Source organism: Hyperoodon ampullatus (genome assembly GCF_949752795.1).
Source record: "Hyperoodon ampullatus genome assembly, chromosome: 2".
NCBI lineage: Eukaryota > Metazoa > Chordata > Mammalia > Artiodactyla > Ziphiidae > Hyperoodon > Hyperoodon ampullatus.
The window spans coordinates 13,612,827-13,632,127 of record NC_136915.1 but is presented as its reverse complement, the minus strand read 5'-3'; the positions used below and the strand labels follow the sequence as shown (position 1 = coordinate 13,632,127).

General features: G+C 50.2%; 1 protein-coding gene across 2 annotated transcripts in view; it reads right to left on the bottom strand.

The window, feature by feature from the left end:
• CROCC (ciliary rootlet coiled-coil, rootletin) overlaps positions 1 to 3,246 on the bottom strand; it is a gene marked incomplete at its 5' end in the record, with an annotated part of 47,318 nt that extends 44,072 nt beyond the window's left edge. Inside the window, 3 exons of one of the 2 annotated variants that reach the window (XM_079697978.1) lie at positions 1,673 to 1,827; positions 2,448 to 2,589; positions 3,187 to 3,246. In XM_079697978.1, the coding sequence (XP_079554104.1) occupies positions 1,673 to 1,827; positions 2,448 to 2,589; positions 3,187 to 3,246 (357 nt within the window). Of the gene's footprint in view, positions 1 to 1,672; positions 1,828 to 2,447; positions 2,590 to 3,186 lie in introns of those variants that run through there. The other variant, XM_079697979.1, reaches the window with a different exon arrangement.
• Between the last annotated feature and the right edge of the window lie 16,055 nt (positions 3,247 to 19,301).

Genomic DNA, 19,301 nt, shown 5'->3' with positions numbered 1-19,301 from the left:
TCAAGGTCACTGTCATGCAGCCCCTGCCTCCAGGGGGCCACATCTCAGACAGAGGACAGTCTCCTGCCAGGCTCGCTCTACATGCTATTCAGGGGCCTCTCCAGCCACACAAGGAAACTTTCTAGACTAAAGCAGCTCCCCCAACCGGCCCAGCCCCACGGCTGTGTCGTAGCAGAAAAGGGACCCGCTACCTCCACCTGTTCTTCCCTCCCCATGCCAGCCTGAGGGGCAGTGCTAGCCTCACTGACAGTCAGAAGTTGGCATTTAAAAGAGGCAGCCCCCAGGGGCCTGACACTGTGCCAGGGGCCAAAAGATGACCAGCCTAAACTAGGAGGGGGCTGTCTCAGGGCCCACCACCAACAATACAGACTCCGTCCATCCCACCTGCCACACCCCCTGCAAACCTTGGGAAAACTAGCTCTGCATGGTCCCCAGTGCTGGCGACCATCCTGCTCTTCTGCAAGTCCCAACACGTCAGGGGCTTGTCCAGGCAGGCGGATGCCAGGACACGGGCACATCTCACAACGACACAGAGGAACACAGATCCCTCTTCCCATCACGGGTATACAAGCCCCTGTGTGGACAGGCCCGGCTCAGGGGTCCAGCCATCCCTAGCTCTGCCAGTCCCACACAGGGGACCCTGAGCCAGCTTCAATCTTCCATTTGTAACATCAGGGGTCACGTCTGAGGCCCTTCCAGCTTTCCCAGGGCCAGGTGCCCCCTGGAACTTCCAGGCCGGTTGCCTCTTCCCATACCCAGGAAACAAAACTGTAACACAGAGCCCTCGGCTGTGTGACCCCCAAGCAGGGTGCTTTCCCTCTCTGAGCCTCGGTTATCTCCTCTGTTAAATTAGCATCCTAATGGTCCCGACCTTGGTGCATTAAATGTAAAGCACCCAGCACATGCTTGGCACACAGTAGGCACTCAGTAACCAGCAGCTACTATGATGAGTGTTATTACCACCCACACATCTCCCATCCGCACACACACTCCCTCCCTCATGCAACTCTCTCATCAACTTTCAGCCACCATCAACTCCCCAGGGTCATTTCCCACGAGCCTGGAGGCCTAAAGGAGAAAATGCACTAAGAACCACCTGTACTCCACTCACACAGACCTCCTGCCCAGGCCCTGCAGCACAGGTCCCGGGGGACGTGAATCCTGCCTGGACTTGCAGGCAGGCCCGGCTTCTCCTTCCTTCCTTCCTTTGCTGGGCCTCACCCCCACGGGGAGCAGGGCAGGTCTGTGGCTGCCTGTGCCTACCCCAGCCTGTTGGGTGGACCCCAAGCCCAGGTAACTGGGGGCACAGGAAGATGCCCAGAGACTCAAGGGGTGGCAGGGGCCTCTAGGGGTCTTGTTCTCCATGCCCCACCCCCCAAGCAGGCTCGGGACAGCCAGGAATGAAATACCCCAGTTTCCAGGCACTTCATCCCCTCGTCTCATTGATTCCTCATAGCTCCATGTCACATTACTGTCCCCGCTACGGAAAGCAGGCTCGCAGAGCGGGGTGATTTGCTCAAGGCCACTCAAGTGGACAGAGCCACAATCTGAATGGAGGCGGCCTGACTCCAGGGCCCACATTTTGCCCAGGAAGCGGGCCTGCCCTGGCTGTCTCCCCACCCCTGCGGCAGGGGAGCCCCCAGCCCAGCTCTCAGCCCCCCACAGCACCCACCCTCTCGCTGACCGCGTTGTACTTGATGGCCAGCTCATCGCGCTCAGCCCGGCTCTGGGCCAGCAGGTCCTCCACGCGGGACAGCTCCTGCTGCAGAAGCTGGTTCTCCTCCTGCAGTGACAGCATGGATGCCATCTCGGTAGCCGGCAGCAGGGCTGGAGAGGGACAGTGGGCACACAATTAGCTTCCACCTGCATCCTGAGGGACCGCCTCCCCCTGCAGGTGCCCTACCCATCCCTGGAGGCAGGAAGATTGACCAGGTCCCCACGAGGAGCTGTAGCTGGGGGGGCCCTTCCCAGACTCTCTCAACCCACATATGAGGTGTGGGTGCCGCCCTCCAGGGGGAGCAGGGGCCCATCAGCCTTCCTGCCCGGGTGGGGAATGGACACTGCCACCCCTTATACTTCTACAAAGCCCTGAGCTAAGCTGAGCTGCCCTCCCCGTCTAATCTTGGGTTCATCCAGCTCACACCTTCCCTGGGAGAGAATGTGGTGTTTGGGGTTTAAGTCTTTGCAGCAGGCTGCCTGCAAGCAAGGAGGGGATGCTCAGCCCTGCCTTCCAGCAGCATCACATGGAGAACAAGTCTGGGAAAATTACACCTCTGAGCCTCCATTTCCTCATCTGTAAAATGGGACCCTCCATCACAGGCTTGTGCCTGCCTCACAGTGATTATTCAAGAAATGGAAGCTGCACTCATTATAGTCATTATGACTGTGGAGGAGGGGGATGTGAGAAGAGGTGAGATGCAGGCAGTGTCTGTGAAGGGGAGTGGTACCTGGGCTCTCAGGCTGGGAGAAGTTGCGGGTGACAATCTCCGTGATGCGGGCAGGCAGGCAGGTGGGCTGGGAATCCTGGGCCGGGTCCTGCACGTTCAGGCCCTTCTCCTGGCCCGACCCCAGGATGCTGCTCTCCAGTGTCTGCAGGGAAAGAGGGAGGGTCTGCGGGGAACCTGGGACCTTGGGCTCCCTGGCGTGGGTGGGAGAGAAACAAAGTCCTGCCGCACCAAACAAAGATGTGGGTGCCCAGGAGACCCTCGGGAAATCCCCAAATGGAAGGAAGCCTGGGAGTTAGAATCACAAAAAGCCCAATGGGAGGATACTCTGTGTGCCCCCTGCCCCGGGAAGGAGGCCCCCTCGGGGGCCAGAGAAGCAAACCAAAGCCCACGGCCCACTCACAGACCTCCCAGGGCAGCACAGAGCGTTGGGGGCTCCAATCCAGCTCCCGCCCTAGATGGGTGATGACCCCACTGCTCCAGCAGAGGTCACCTCAACCCTAAAATCTGGAAGTAGGGACTCCCTTTCACTCGAGGGGCACTGGATAAGGGAGTCACGGAGTTGAGCCCTGAGCACCCCTCTACCCCCAGTCTGGCCGGGAGCTGCAAGCTGGGGTCCCTGCGCACCCCGCCACCACACCTCTCCCACGCCTGGACCCCTAAGATGTGCCCACGTCTCCCACTCCTGCTAGGCCCACACTCCCCTGCCCTGGACAGGGTGGGCACAGCCCCGAGGACCCACCTGGATAACGGCCTCCAGTGCCAGCTGGGCCTCCAACGACCCTTCCGGCCCCAAGTTCATGGGGTGGAAGCCGTGGGCACCCCTCTCCAGGCCCTGCGCCAGGGCCCTGGAGACCAACACAGCCCGCCCACCCTACAGCCAGACTGCTGTGCTGAGCGCTGGGCAGATTAGGCTTAAATCCGGCGGCGCCCCCACGTGATCAGGGAGGTGGGCGGGGCTGAGGGGGGAGGGGAGGGGAAAGGAGAGGGTGGGCGGGAAGCTGGGCAGCGGGGAACAGGAGGAGGAAGGACGAATAGGGGCAGGCGAGGAGAGAGGGGAGGAGGTTGGGGAGAAAGGGAAGGAGTGGAAAGAAGAGGGAAAGGACACACACACACACGCGCGCGCGCACACACACTCTACCCTCTCCAAGCGCAGGGGGTGGGGTCAGCACGCAGGAGGCGGGAAAGGCCAGTCTTCAAGACCGTCTTTACTGACCCAGAAAAGGGGTCACAGGGTTTGCTAAGAATGTCTTTACAGGGTGCTGGGATGACGTTTTCCCACATCAGGTGCAGGCTGTGGAACTGCCCAGTCCAGGCAAGGAGCTGAATCCCCCTTCTCCAACTCCCAGCCCCACCCCCGCACTGGCTATGTGCCCCAGGGAAAGCAACTTTGCCTATCTGAGCCTCCTGTCTTCGTATAAGATGCGTATTGGCACCCATCCCATGGAGTCACCTGGGGGCACAGAGAGCTGACGACTGGGCACGGGGCTCAGAGTGAGCATGTGATCAATGCTGATTTCATTCATCCGACAATCCGAAATGTACAGTCCCTGTACCCCGGACCCTGGGGCTCAGAGGTCCACCCGCTGCCTGCCATTGTTCCTTCCCTAAGGCAAGGAGGCTGTGTGGTGTAGTGGTTAGGCTGTCAGCTCTGAAATCAGGGTCAGATATGGGGTCGCATCGGAGCCCCAGCTCTGCCTCTTGTTGGCAGTATGACCTTGGACACGTTACCTCTCTGAGCCTCAGTTTCCTCATCTCTAAAATGAAACTGATAGCACCTACCACAGCGTTCAGTTAAATAAAGGAAGAGAACACATTAAATACATCACAACCCCCAAAGCGGTATGGAGGAGGGAAGGGTGGGCCAGCCCGGTGACCAGACTGTCAGAGGAAGTACATTCAGTGGGTGTGCGGCATCAACATTCCAGGCTCACGTGTATATAGCTCTTATTTATATATTTATTTATATTTATATATAGAGATCATTGAGTTTTGTGTATACAAAGAACCATATTGTTACAAATACAATACTATACTTCTCCCAGCACCTATCACTGTGAAGATTAAATGGGTTGAACAGTGTAAGGGGTTTGCACCACAGCTGGCATGTGGTGAGCAGTGAGTAAATGGCGGCTGCCCTTCCTATCGTCATTAGCACCATGTGTCTGGGCTCCTGCTACCTCTTGGCCCACGGCCTCAGGGTGCCCTCTGCTCTAATGCCGTGTCCCATAGGAGGCACATTCATGTTATCTCATTAAATCCTCACCTCAACCCATTTCCAGATGAGAAAACCGGGACACAGAGAGGTTGGGGCTCTTACCTATTCAAAGTGGCACACTGCTGCAGGGAAGTGGGAAGCCCTAAGTTCTTTGCACTTAAGCCAGGCAGCCTCCCAATAAGTGCCTCAAGGGCAAGACCGGGGCATTTGCACTTCAACGCTCTACCAACCGTGTCTAAGTCAGACCCAGGAATGCAGCAGGTGCTGCATAAATGTACATCAGTCCAAGCGGAGCCTGGAACCCTCACCCCCAACTAGGGAATCTGCTCTGGAAATGGATAACCAGGAAACAGGGCACACTGGGCCAAAAAAATAAGTGCCTCCACATTGCCATGGCAACCAAGGCCAGATTTAGGCAAAACTAAACTCAGCCAGAGGCAGGAAGCTGTCACTACAAAACCCTGGGACTCCATTTTCCCACCTCCAGACAGCCTCCAGAAATCCCCTCTACAGGCTGCACACCCATAACCAGAGCAGGGGGAGGCCACAAACACCCCAGGCCAGGCTCTCCAGACCTGCTCGCCCAGCTTGGCAGAGAGGGGGCCCCAGATGTGCTTGGTGAACTGAACTGAATTATTCTGTGCCCTTCCCCAGCCAGTACCCTAGGGGGTGGGGGAAGGGAGCAGGATGCCAGAACCCTTTGCACTGAGTGATTCCAACCCTTGGCTCTGTCCACAAAGTTCTCCCCCTCCAGTCCTTCTGGGTTCTATTATAAAGCCCAAGAAACCATATCTAAACCCTGCGTGTATGTGCATTTTCTAATGTCTGCAGCTTCCATCCAATTCTCAGAACAATTGAATTCCTCATAGGAAAGATCTGGATGTTATAGCTTCAGCGTCTGCCTGCCAGGAATCCAATCTGGCTGTGCCTCCCCACAAGCTGTGTGACCCTGGGCCAATGGCCAATGACTTTGCCTCTCTGAGCCTCAGTTTCCTTTTCTGTAAAATGGGATTATAACAGTGCCTGCTTCTATTATGAGGATTAAATAAGATGATCTAGGCTTAGCTATGTGCCTGGATATGGTGTGACAGAAGCTGCTCTGTGTTCACCAAAAAGCATTTCTGATTCTTCTTAGGAATATGGCCAGAAGTCATTTCCCAGACTCCACTGCAGTCAGATATGGCCATGTGATCAAGTTCTGACCAGCAGAATTAAGACAGAAAGAAGGTGTGCCACTTCGGACCTGGCCCATAAAAACCTCCCACAAGGACTTCTCTCCTTCCCCCAGCTGGAAGGAAATAATGCTGAGTTCCTAGGGGATGCCAGAGCCACAAACTGGAAGGGGTCTGGGTCCATGGGTCACCATGTAGAAAGCCACCGAACAGGGCTTTTGACAAATGAGAAGTAAACTTCTGTTGTGTTAAGCCACTGAGATTTCAGGATTTCACTATCGTATCAGCTAGAATTACCTTAATGATTACCCACTGTTACATAGTGCGTATGTGTTGTCTATTATTAGTGTTATCATCACTAGTGTTATTGGCTCCTCCCCGTACCCAGTGTGCTTGGTGAACTGAACTGAATTATTCTGTGCCTTTCCCCAGCCAGCGCCCTACCCAATCTAGAACCCTGCCTGGTACACAGTAGACCCTCAGCCATGGTTGGGCGAATAAACACAGAGGACACACCCTTTGCACTCACTCCCTCCCCAGTCCTGCTTAGTCCTTTGACCACCCTGCAAAGCTGCCATTTACCAGGTCCAGCTGCAGGCCCTAGCCAAAAAGTCCCTCAAAGGCCACTCATGACTTTCAAACATACCAGCTGCTCTCACCCACTTATCCTTTCTTTATTCTCCAGTTGCTGACTAGAAATTATAATAAAAATATTGAGCCAACCATGAGCCAGTCTCTGTGCCCCAATTTCCGCATCTGTACCGTATCTGTTTTAACCTTCTTGACAGTCCCATGATGCTGGTACTGTTCTACCCACTTTACAGATGACAACACGAAGGCTGGGTGAAATTAAATGGTTTGCTCAAAGTCATCCAGCCATGAAGAGCTGAAGCCACAGGTGAGAAGTATGCCTGGTTCCAAAGTTTTAAACAATCACACAATGGCTACCATCATGGAGTGTTTACTGTATGCCAGGTGCCACCCTAGGTCTCTGATGTATATTATATAAGCCACTGCCACTGCTTGCCTGGCCTGCTGAGATGGCTCCTCAGGGGTCTCCCTACTTCCTCTCTTGTCCCCCAGCCCAGTCTATTCTCACGCATCCCTCTTCTATTCAACCCCCAAGCTGGCTACTACCACACTCAAAATAAAATTCAAAGTCCTACCACAGTGAACAAGGCCTGCTCAGTCTAGCCCTGGTCTACCTCTCCACCTCATCTCCCCTCTCCCCCGGCTATTCCACTCTAGCCATGCTGGCCTTCTTGATTCTCAAACACACCAAGCATGCTCCGACCTCAGGGCCTTTGCATCTGTCATTTTCTCTGCCTGGAATGCTCTTCTCCCTTCCTTTCATGGCTGACTCCAGACCTTCTGAGACTGTGAACCCTGACCTCCCAGCCAAAGTGGTTCCTGCCAGTAACTGTTCACTGTTTTCTCCTACATGTATGTCGTCTGTCTGCTCCAAGGTCAGGGACCAGGTCGTCCTTGTTTACTGCTGTCTCCAACAGGGCGTAAGGCCCAAAGCCCCATGAACAGCTGTTGAGTGAGTGAATAAATGCTAGGAGACAAGTAGTAATATAGGAAATTAAATGAAAAAAAATAGAAACGGTTTGGCAGGGGTCACACAGAGCAAGTCTTGGCCATGTTTGACGTGACCCACAGACCGAGTTCCCATAAGGGCCCCAGCAAACACATGCCCAACACCTGAACACCTCGTAGGAGTTCAAGGTAAAAACCAGGCAGTGTCCCCCACAGGGGACTCCTGAGTGGGAGGGGTACCTAGTCTCCGAGGGCTGACCCCCATCCCCAGGGCTTGAGAGAAAGACCAGAGAGGAGGAGCTAAGTCCAGGAAACCTCCAAGATCCAGGGGTTCTAACTCCTGAGGTCTTTCCTGACTGAGGAGCCTGGCCTTAGCCTCTGGTCTGATCCGGCCACAGGATTTGTTTGTTAAGCACCTACTGTGAGCTTAGCTAAGGAAAAGAGGAAATCTCAGATGAAAACCGACGGTACCCTCATGGCCCCCTCCCCCAGTGTCCCAATCCCCCAGACAAGTCAAGGTCCCAGATGGAGCCGGGGAGACTGGCCACCAAGGGACAGACATTGCCTCAGAGCACTGTCCTCTCGGGTTGGCATAAAGATCACAAGGGAGCCTGATCGTAACGGCAACCCCAGAGACTGGCACGAGGGTGGGGTCTCAGGCCCTACTTTGAGTAACCCAAGGAGGGCCCAAATCCCTGCACAGGCTGTGCCATCTTGGGCAGTTCAATTGACTGCTCAGGGCCTCAGTTTCCTCATCGGTAAAACGGAGCTACTTTGGACTCCGTATGTTGCACTGAAACACTATCCCAAGCGAGGAGGGCAGGGGCGGTGCCTGGCCCACAGGGAGCCGCAGCAAGTTATCGCTGCTGGTGGTGACAATTGGGAAAAGCCTCCTACCGCAGCTCAGCCTGGAAAGAGAGGACCCCCGGGGCGGAGAGGCGCTTGTCTGCAGGCCGCTGCGCCCGGGCAGGCTCCCGCCTCCTGCCGCCTACCCCAGCCCGCGGGAATCCGGGCAGGATTTGGAGCAGGACGGCTGGCAGGATGTCCGCAAAAGCCCCGGGCGCGCTCTCCAGGAGGCCGAGCCGGGCAGCGCCGGGGGTTGCGGCGCGTACGCCCTGAGCGCCTCCAGGGCCGGGACGGCGGCTCCAGCCCGCCCCCTGGCGCGCGCCCGCCTTCCCGCCCTCCGCGCGCGCCGCAATCTCGGCCCCGCGGCCTTCTCCCACCGTAGCCCGCCCCGCGCGCCCGAGCCGCTGACCCACGGGAGCGCGCCGCGGGCCTCCTACCTTCGCGCGACACCACCGCTGCCGCCGAGGCCGAGCGGGCCGGGCCAGGCGAAGCCAGAGGGCGGAGCCCGCGCTCGACCCGCCCGCGTCCCCGCGTCGCCTGGGGTGGAGGGCGCGCCCTGGGCCCGGGGCGGGGCCGGCCGCTGGGAGCGTGCGGCGGCCTCAGTCTACGAGCGCTTACCTGGGAGCCGCACTAGACGGAGGGCTTTTCATACACGATCGCATTTACTGCTCCGGACAACCCAGCAAACAGGGATTATTAGCTCCTTATGCATAAACGAGAAAGTGAAGATTAAGCTAATTGCTCAGGGTCTCGAAGCTGAAGGGTGGCAGAGCCGACTGGGAACCAAGACCCAGCTGCAGTCTCGGCTTTGTGTTCCCTGGCCCAGCCTTAAAGGCCTTAAACTCTTAACACCCCACTTTCACCAATGGACAGATCATCCAAAATGAAAATAAATAAGGAAACACAAGCTTTAAATAACACATTAAACAAGATGGATTTAATTGATATTTACAGGACATTCCATCCAAAAAAACCAGAAAATACTTTCTTCTCAAGTGCTCATGGAACATTCTCCAGGATAGATCATATCTTGGGTCACCAATCAAGCCTCAGTAAATTTAAGAAAATTGAAATCGTATCAAGTATCTTTCCCGACCACAACGCTATGAGACTAGATATCAGTTACAGGAAAAAAACTGTAAAAAATAACACACACGCTGCAAAGCAATTAAGCCCTTGCGCCACAGCTACAAAGCCTGCGCTCTAGAGCCCATGAGCCAAACTACTGAGCCCAAATGCTACAACCACTGAAGCCCGTGCTCCTAGAGCCCGTGCTCTGAAACAAGAGAAGCCACTGCAATGAGAAAGCCCGTGCACCACTACGAAGAGTAGCCCCTGCTCCCCGCAACAAGAGAAAGCCTGTGCACAGCAACAAAGACCCAACACAGAAAAAAAAAAAAAAAAAAAAAACTAGAGACAAATGACAATGAAAACACAATGACCCCAAACCTATGGGATGCCGCAAAAGCAGCTCTAAGAGGGAAGATTATAGCAATACAATCCTACCTCAAGAAACAAGAAACATCTCAAAAAAACAACCTAACCTTACACCTAAAACAATTAGAGAAAGAAGAACCAAAAAACCCCAAAGTTAGCAGAAGGAAAGAAATCATAAAGATCAGATCAGAAATGAAGGAAACAATAGCAAAGGTCAATAAAACTAAAAGCTGGTTCTTTGAGAAGATAAACAAAATTGATAGACCATTAGCCAGACTCATCAAGAAGATAAGGGAGAAACTCAAATCAACAGAATTAGAAATGAAATAGGAGAACAACTGACACAGCAGAAATCCAAAGGATCATGAAAGATTACTACAAGCAACTATATGCCAATAAAATGTACAACCTGGAAGAAATGGACAAATTCTTAGAAAAGTACAACTTTCTGAGACTGAACCAAGAAGAAATAGAAAATATTAACAGACCAATCATAGACACTGAAATTGAAACTGTGATTAAAAATCTTCCAACAAACAAAAGCCCAGGACCAGACGGCTTCATAGGTGAATTCTATCAAACATTTAGAGAAGAGCTAACACCTATCCTTCTGAAACTCTTCCAAAATATAGCAGAGGGAGGAACACTCCCAAACTCATTCTAAGAGGCCACCATCACCCTGATACCAAAACCAGACAAAGATGTCACAAAGAAAGAAAACTACAGGCCAATATCACTGATGAGCATAGATGCAAAAATCCTCAACAAAATACTAGCAAACAGAATCCAACAGCACATTAAAAGGATCATCCACCATGATCAAGTGGGGTTTATCCCAGGAATGCAAGGATTCTTTAATATATGCAAATCAATGTGATACACCATATTAACAAACTGAAGGATAAAAACCATATGATAGGGCTTCCCTGGTGATGCAGTGGTTGACAGTCCACCTGCTGATGCAGGGGACACGGGTTCATGCCCCGGTCCAGGAGGATCCCACATGCCATGGAGCAGCTAGGCCCATGAGTCATGGCCGCTGAGCCTGCGCGTCCGGAGCCTGAGAGGCCCACGTACCGCAAAAAAAAAAAAAAAAAAAAAAAAAAAGAAAGAAAGATAATCTCAATAGATGCAGAAAAAGCTTTTGACAAAATTCAACACCCATTTATGATAAAAACTCTCCAGAAAGTAGGCATAGAGGGAACTTTCCTCAACATAATAAAGGCCATATATGACAAACCCACAGCCAACATCGTCCTCAATGGTGAAAAACTGAAACCATTTCTTCTAAGATCAGATACAAGACAAGGGTGCCCACTCTCACCACTCTTATTCAACATAGTTTTGGAAGTTTTAGCCACAGCAATCAGAGAAGAAAAAGAAATAAAAGGAATCCAAATCGGAAAAGAAGAGGTAAAACTGTCACTGTTTGCAGATGACATGATACTATACATAGAGAATCCTAAAGATGCTACCAGAAAACTACTAGAGCTAATCAATGAATGTGATAAAGTAGCAGGATACAAAATTAATGCACAGAAATCTCTGGCATTCCTGTACACTAATGATGAAAAATCTGAAAGAGAAATTAAGGAAACACTCCCATTTACCATTGCAACAAAAAGAATAAAATAGCTTGGAATAAACCTACCTAAGGAGACAAAAGACCTGTATGCAGAAAACTATGACACTGATGAAAGAAATTAAAGATGATACAAATAGATGGAGAGATATACCATGTTCTTGGATTGGAAGAATCAACATTGTGAAAATGACTCTACTACCCAAAACAATCTACAGATTCAATGCAATCCCTATCAAACTACCACAAGCATTTTTTACAGAACTAGAACAAAAAATTTCACAATTTGTATGGAAACACAAAAGACCCTGAATAGCCAAAGCAATGTTAAGAAAGAAAAACGGAGCTGGAGGAATCAGGCTCCCTGACTTCAGACTATACTACAAAGCTACAGTAATCAAGACAGTATGGTACAAAAACAGAAATATAGATCAATGGAACAGGATAGAAAGCCCAGAGATAAACCCATGCATATATGGTCACCTCATCTTTGATAAAGAAGGCGAGAATATACAATACAATGGAGAAAAGACAGCCTCTTCAATAAGTGGTGTTGGGAAAACTGGACAGTTACATGTAAAAGAATGAAATTAGAACACTTCCTAACACCATACACAAAAATAAAATCAAAATGGATTAAAGACCTAAATGTAAGGCCAGACACTATAAAACTCTTAGAGGAAAACATAGGCAGAAGAGCCTATGAAATAAACCACAGCAAGATCCTTTTTGACCCACCTCCTAGAGAAATGGAAATAAAAACAAAAATAAACAAATGGGACCTAATGAAACTTCAAAGCTTTTGCACAGCAAAGGAAACCATAAACAAGACGAAAAGGCAACCCTCAGAATGGGAGAAAATATTTGCAAACAAAGCAACTGACAAAGGATTAATCTCTAAAATATACAAGCAACTCATGCAGCTCAATGTCAAAGAAACAAACAACCCAATCCAAAAATAGGTGGAAGACCTTAATAAACATTTCTCCAAAGAAGATATACGGATTGCCAACAAACACACAAAGGATGCTCAACATCACTAATCATTAGAGAAATGCAAATCAAAACCACAATGAGGTATCACCTCTTATCAGTCAGAGTGGCCATCATCAAAAAATCTACAAACAATAAACACTGGAGAGGGTGTGGAGAAAAGGGAACCCTCTTGCACTGTTGGTGGGAATGTAAATTAATACAGCCACTATGGAGAACAGTATGGCGGTTCCTTAAAAATCTAAAAGTAGAATTACCATATGACCCAGCAATCCCACTACTGGGCATATATCCTGAGAAAACCATAATTCAAAAAGAGTCATGTACCACAATGTTCATTGCAGCTCTATTTACAATAGCCAGGACATAGAAGCAACCTAAGTGTCCGTCGACAGATGAATGGATAAAGAAGATGTGGCACATATATACAATGGAATTTTACTCAGCCATAAAAAGAAACAAAATGGAGTTATTTGTAGTGAGGTGGATGGACCTAGAGTCTGTCATACAGAGTGAAGCAAGTCAGAAAGAGAAAAACAAATACCGTATGCTAACACATATATAGAGAATAAAAAAAATGGTTCTGATGAACCTAGGGGCAGGGCAGGAATAAAGACACAGATGTAGAGAATAGACTTGAGGACACGGGGAGGGGAAGGGTAAGCTGGGACAAAGTGAGAGTAGCAATGACATATATACACTACCAAATGTAAAATAGATAGCTAGTGGGAAGCAGCCGCATAGCATAGGGAGATCAGCTCGGTGCTTTGTGACCACCTAGAGGGGTGGGATATGGAGGATGGGAGGGAGACGCAAGAGGAAGGGGGTAAGAGGATATATGTATACATACAGCGGATTCACTTTGTTGTACAGCAGAGACTAATACAACATTATAAAGCAATTATACTCCAATAAAAATGTTAAAAAAAAAAAAAAAGTCCTTAAACTCCTAAGCTCTGGCCTTGACCCGTCGTCCAACCAGACTGAGGGGGCATGCTTGCCCCGTTTCAGAGCCCAAGCCATGTGAAACCTCAATGACTTAACCTGTCGGCAGAATGTCTTTGTTTTCCTGATTGTCCTGCAACCTTGGTTGAGGCACTCTGGCCTCAGTTTGTTCATCGGTAAAATGGTGGAGCTGCCCATTCCTTCTCACAAGCTCAGGTGCCTCCTCCACATGGGATGGGGATGAGACCATAGAGAAAACCATGCTTTTGCAACTAAACAGTGATGTGTCCTGTCTATTCTAACAATAGGTTAGATGTCCATCCTCTCACCTGGCCTCAAGTTCCCTGCATTCTTTTTTTTAACATAAATTTATTTATTTATTTGTTTGTTTGTTTATTTATTTATTTATTGGCTGCATTGGATCTTAGTTGCTGTGCGTGGGCTTTCTCTAGTTGCAGAGAGCGGGGCCCACTCTTTGTTGCGGTGCGTGGGTTTCTCATTGCAGTGACCTCTCTTGTTGTGGAGCACAGGCTCTAGGTGTGCAGGCTTCAGTAGTTGTGTCTTGCGGTCTCTAGAGCGCAGGCTCAGTATTTGTGGTGCACGGGCTTAGTTGCTCCATGGCATGTGGGATCTTCCCGGACCAGGGCTCGAACCCGTGTCCCTTGCATTGGCAGGCGGATCTTTAACCACTGCACCACCAGGGAAGTCCCCAAACCCATGCTCTTTCCTCTACACCATGCTGCCTAATGTGCGATTTTGGGAGGGACAGCAAACACAGTTCCTCTCTCCTTGACCCTATCCCCGGGGGCCCCAGGATCCTGCTGCAGGGAGGCACATACTTACACCAACCCTCCTCCAGAGGCCCTGAGCTCCCCTGCTGTGCTGACTCAGTGACTCTGCTCAGCTCAGCCTGGCCTGTGAGCATTTGAATCCCCAGGGCTGCTGCCCACTGTTCACTGCTCCATAACCAGGTGGTGCCCAGCCCAAGGCCCCAAGGTCCAGCCACCAGAAGGGAGTTGTGTTTGGTACTCACCTGCTCACTGTGGAGGGTTCTAAATCTGCAACTCAGGCAACTGGGAAACAAGTGACTGGGACTTACCAACCCCAGGTTGCTGGGGCCAAGTGCCTGCTGAACCCGGGTGCTAGGCTGGGTTGGACTCTGCCCACCATCAGCAAAACCACATTACCCAGGAGGCTTAGAGGACAGATGTTCGGGCTAACTGGATTTGCCAGATATCTTAAGGCTGATTGGCAATGCCTTTTAATGCCTGGCTTTAATAGCAAAAAATTAGAAAGACCAAAACGTCCAGCAATAGGGGACTTGAATATGTAAGTTGTTCGTTTAATGGAATACTATGAAGTCATTCCAAATGTTACCAAAAAAGTTCAGCAACTGGAGAAATCGTTATATATATATTTTTTAGTTTTATGTATGTATGTATGTATGTATGTATTTGGCTGCGTTGGGTCTTCATTGCTGCTTGCTGGCTTTCTCTAGTTGCGGCGAGCAGGGGCTACTCTTTGTTGCGGTGCTCAGTCTTCTCACTGCAGTGGCTTCTCTTGTTGTGGAGCATGGGCTCTAGGAGCACAGGCTCCAGTAGTTGTGGCACACGGGCTCAGTATTTGTGGCTCGTGGGCTCCAGAGCACAGGCTCAGTATTTGTGGCGCACGGGCTTAGTTGCTCCCTGGCATGTGGGATATTCCAGGACCAGGGCTTGAACCCGTGTCCCCTGCAATGGCAGGCAGATTCTTAACCACTGTGCCACCAGGAAAGTCCAGAAATTGTTATATTAAGTGAAAAAGTTTCGGAACAGTAGGACAGAATTAGCCCTTGTTTGTAAATTTTTATTTTTTTAATTTTTTTTATTTTTTGCGGGATCTTAGTTCCCTGACCAGGGATTGAACCTGGGCCACAGCAGTGAAAGTGCCGAGTCCTAACCACTGGACCACCAGCGAGTTCCCGAAAAATATTTCTTGTATATAGATATAATAGGAAAAACATGAGAAGACACTAAAATGTTAACCATGCTATCTTTGGGTGTTAGGATGACAGATGACCTCTTAAACATAGATTTTCTTTTGTTGAAAAGATGGTACATTTATATGGTTCGAATTCAAATAGTGCAGAACCTTGTAAAGTAAAAGTAAGTATCCCTCCCATCCCTGTCTCCTACTCACCCAGTCTCTCCCTGCAGGCAACCTGTGGGGTGCTGTTTCCTATATATCTTTCCAGATATTTTATGCACATAAAGTATATTTTCCCCTTCCCATTTTATGCGAAAGAGAGCACGTCTACACCTTACCCCCAATACTTAGCAGCTTAACACATTTATTGTCTCAGTTTCTGTGGGTGGGAAATCCAGGTGCAGCTTAGCTGGGTATTCTGTCTCCACACGTCTCACAGGCTGCAGTCCAGGTGTCAGACAAGAAATGTGTTAAGCCAGGTTTTGGGGTGATTGTTACCCAGCAATAGATAACTAATATAGACATGTAGGCTATCTCCAGTCTTTTGCTATGATAATATTACATTTGCTTGTTAATATTGTGTTTTTCTGTTTTCTTATTGCATTACACACCCATAATCAGGTCTACTCTGCCCACAGAGGATGGTATCTTCCTGTCATTCCTTGCTCAGAGAAATCAACAGATATTGAGCACCTACTGTGTGTCTATGATGCATTTCAGTGGTTTCCAATTACCTATGGAATAAAGCCCCACCCCTTGGCCTGTCATTGAATACCTGCCATATTAGGACTTTCCTTTTTTTTTTTTTTTTTTTGCGGTACGCGGGCCTCTCACTGTTGTGGCCTCTCCCGTTGCGGAGCACAGGCTCCGGACGCGCAGGCTCAGCGGCCATGGCTCACGGGCCCAGCCGCTCCGCGGCATGTGGGATCTTCCCGGACCGGGGCACGAACCCGTGTCCCCTGCATCGGCAGGCAGACTCTCAACCACTGCCCCACCAGGGAAGCCCCCATATTAGGACTTTCTTAATCCACATGGAGGGAATGGGAACTTCCATGTATTAGGCGGGTCTTAGGTGCCAGCCCTGTCAGCAGCAGCACTCAAGATCAACCTGATTGGGCTTCCCTGGTGGCGCAGTGGTTGAGAATCCGCCTGCCAATGCAGGGGACATGGGTTCGTGCCCCAGTCCAGGAAGATCCCACATGCCACGGAACGGCTGGGCCCGTGAGCCATGGCCACTGAGCCTGTGCGTCTGGAGGCTGTGCTCCACAACGGGAGAGGCCACAACAGTGAGAGGCCTGCGTACCGCAAAAAAAAAAAAAAAAAAAAAAAAAGATCAACCTGATTAAAAGCATGGATGCTAGAGCCAGGCTGCCTCGGTTCCAACTTAGCAGCTATGTGACTTTGGGCAAATTACATAATCTCACTGTGCTTCAGTCTCATCACTTGTAAAACAGGGATGAGTATCTATCTCATAGGGCTATTGTGACAATGAAATGAATCTTTAAAAATTATTTATTTATTTATTTTGGCCGCACGGCATGCAGGATCTTAGTTCTCCGACCAGGGATCGAACCCGTGCCACCTGTAGTGAGGACGAGGAGTCTTAACCACTGGACCGCCTGAAATGAATTTTGTGTTAAGTGCATAGAACAGTGCCTTGCGCAGAGTAAGCAGCACATAAGCAATAGTTGCTGTCCACATACAGGGAAAGTGAGGCCCCAAGGAGCAGGTTAAGTGACCTCCCAAGGCCATACAGCCATTAAATTTGTCCACTTTTTAAAAAAAATGTTGGCTGCATTGTGTCTTCGTTGCTGTTCCCGGGCTTTCTCTAGTTGCGGCAAGCAGGGGCTACTCTTCATTGCGGTACGCAGGCTTCTCATTGCGGTGGCTTCTCTTGTTGCGGAGCACGGGCTCTAGGCGCTCGGGCTTCAGTAGCTGTGGCGCTCGGGCTCAATAACTGTGGTGCAGGGGCTCAGATGCTCCGCCGCATGTTGGATCTTCCTGGACCAGGGTTTGATCCCGTGTCCCCTGCATTAGCAGGAGGATTCTCCTTTTCAAATTTTTTTAAAATTTTTGCTGTGTTGGGTCCTCTTTGCTGCACGCGGGCTTTTCTCTGGTTGCGGCGAGCAGGGGCTACTGTTCATTGCGATGCGCAGGCTTCTCATTTTGGTGGTTTCTCTTGTTGCAGAGCATGGGCTCTAGGCGCACGGGCTTCAGTAGTTGTGGCACATAGGCTCAGTAGTTGTGGCTCACAGTCTCTAGAGCGCACGCTCAGTAGTTGTGGCGCACGGGCTCAGTTGCTACACGGCATGTGGGATCTTCCCGGACCAGGGCTCGAACCCGTGTCCCCTGCACTGGCAGGCGGATTCTTAACCATGCACGACCAGGGAGGTCCCTGTCCAGACTCTCTTCTCACACTGACTCCATCTCCAGTGCCCTTCACTCACCTCTTGTATTAGTTATCTATTGCTGCCTAATGATATTATCATCATCTTGGCAGCTTGAAACACATTTACTCAGTTTCCGGGGGTTAGGAGTCTGGGCACAGCTTGGCTGGGTCCTCTGTAAGGCTGCACTCACAGTGTTGGCAAGCGGGGCTCATCTGAGGATCAACTGAGTAAGGCTCTGCTTCCCAGCTCAGGTGGTTTTGGTAGCATCCGGTTCCGTGCAGACCGCTGCCCTAAGAGCTTCAGCTATTTGTTGGCTATCGGCAGAGGCTACTTTTGCCACCTTGACGCTGTGACCCTCGGATTAGGGCAACTCACACAACATGGCAGCTGGTTTCTTTAAAGCAAGACAGATGTTGCAATGCTGTCATTTAATCATGGAAACCACTTGCTGTAGTCCGCCTGCCGCCGCAATGTGTCCAAGACCTCCTGCTGTACAGACAGCAGCTCAGGTCTCAAAATCCCCAAACCCAACACCCATCTCTTACCCCCACCCCACCAATTTGGAAGCTCCAGTCAAGGGTGTAAGTGAAGAGATGCCTGGTTTGGTACTGGGAGTTTTCCTGGGGACCCTAGTCCCATAGCTGGGATTCCAGTTGGTGATGGAGAGCACCAGACTATCCCCTGCCCGCCAGAGACCCCTCAAGGGGCTTTTCAGGTTAGATTTTTTGACTGCTGTTTCTTCATCAGCTGCCTTATCAGCACCATTATGAGTAATGGTTCTGGATGCGTACCTGATTCGACATCAAGGTGATTAAGGTCAAATTATAGGCACCTGCTAGTGCTTCATATGGCTCATCTGAGTGACACCTGGCTTAAGGAGCCTGTGGTGACACATTTACCAGTAGAGAGCCTAGATCAAAGCCCAGGTCTGTCTGCAGGACGCAAGGGCTTACCTTCAATGGTATATGCTTCTGGTTAAGGGTCTCCTCTAACTCTTAAGCTTCCTCTTTTCTAGCCTCTAAGCACTTATAAAGAAGATGGGGAGTTATGGGAAGCAGACACAAGGTTTGCTACTCCTGAGAATCCCTTGATGCAATTTCCTTTTCCGTATTCAAAGGACATGAGGATCCTCAATTCCAATGTTCTTCATCCTCCCTTACACAGTTTATTAGCCAGAGTGGCCATTTCTATAACAATAATGCAGCTTTCTTACAGAACCCACAGACATGACAAGCACCAAGGCCTTTCTCTTATTTTTTGGCCTCTGTGTGCCCAGACACACTTATTATTTAGGAAGATGCTTCTATGGGGAGGTCTTGGTGGGAGGCAGGACTCTCCTCCCACATTAGAATGCAAGGAGCCCAGAATGTCCCAGAATGGCAGAAAGACTGTCTCTTCCATGTGGAAGGGAAATTGCTGGTTGACTTAGGGCAACAGGGCCAAATTCCCCTATTTTGGCCCGGTTGCCTTAGGGCAATGGGCCAAATTCCCCTATTTTGGCCAATCTGTCACCGTGGACCCAGACTTTTAAGTCTGGACAAACGCTCAGTGGTGAGAGGTGGCTGAGGCATCCTGGAGGGTTTAACAGCCATGCCGCCAAAAACACTTCCATCTTTGACGTACACTGACGGAGTAGAAATATTTATTTTTTATCTTAGAAATCTGGTCCCACAAAGGGGCCAACACTTTTTTCAGTTCATCATCTTTACCCTTCAAAAAAAGAAATCTTTCAATTAAGAGGTAACGTATGTCGATAAAAGCAATTTTAGA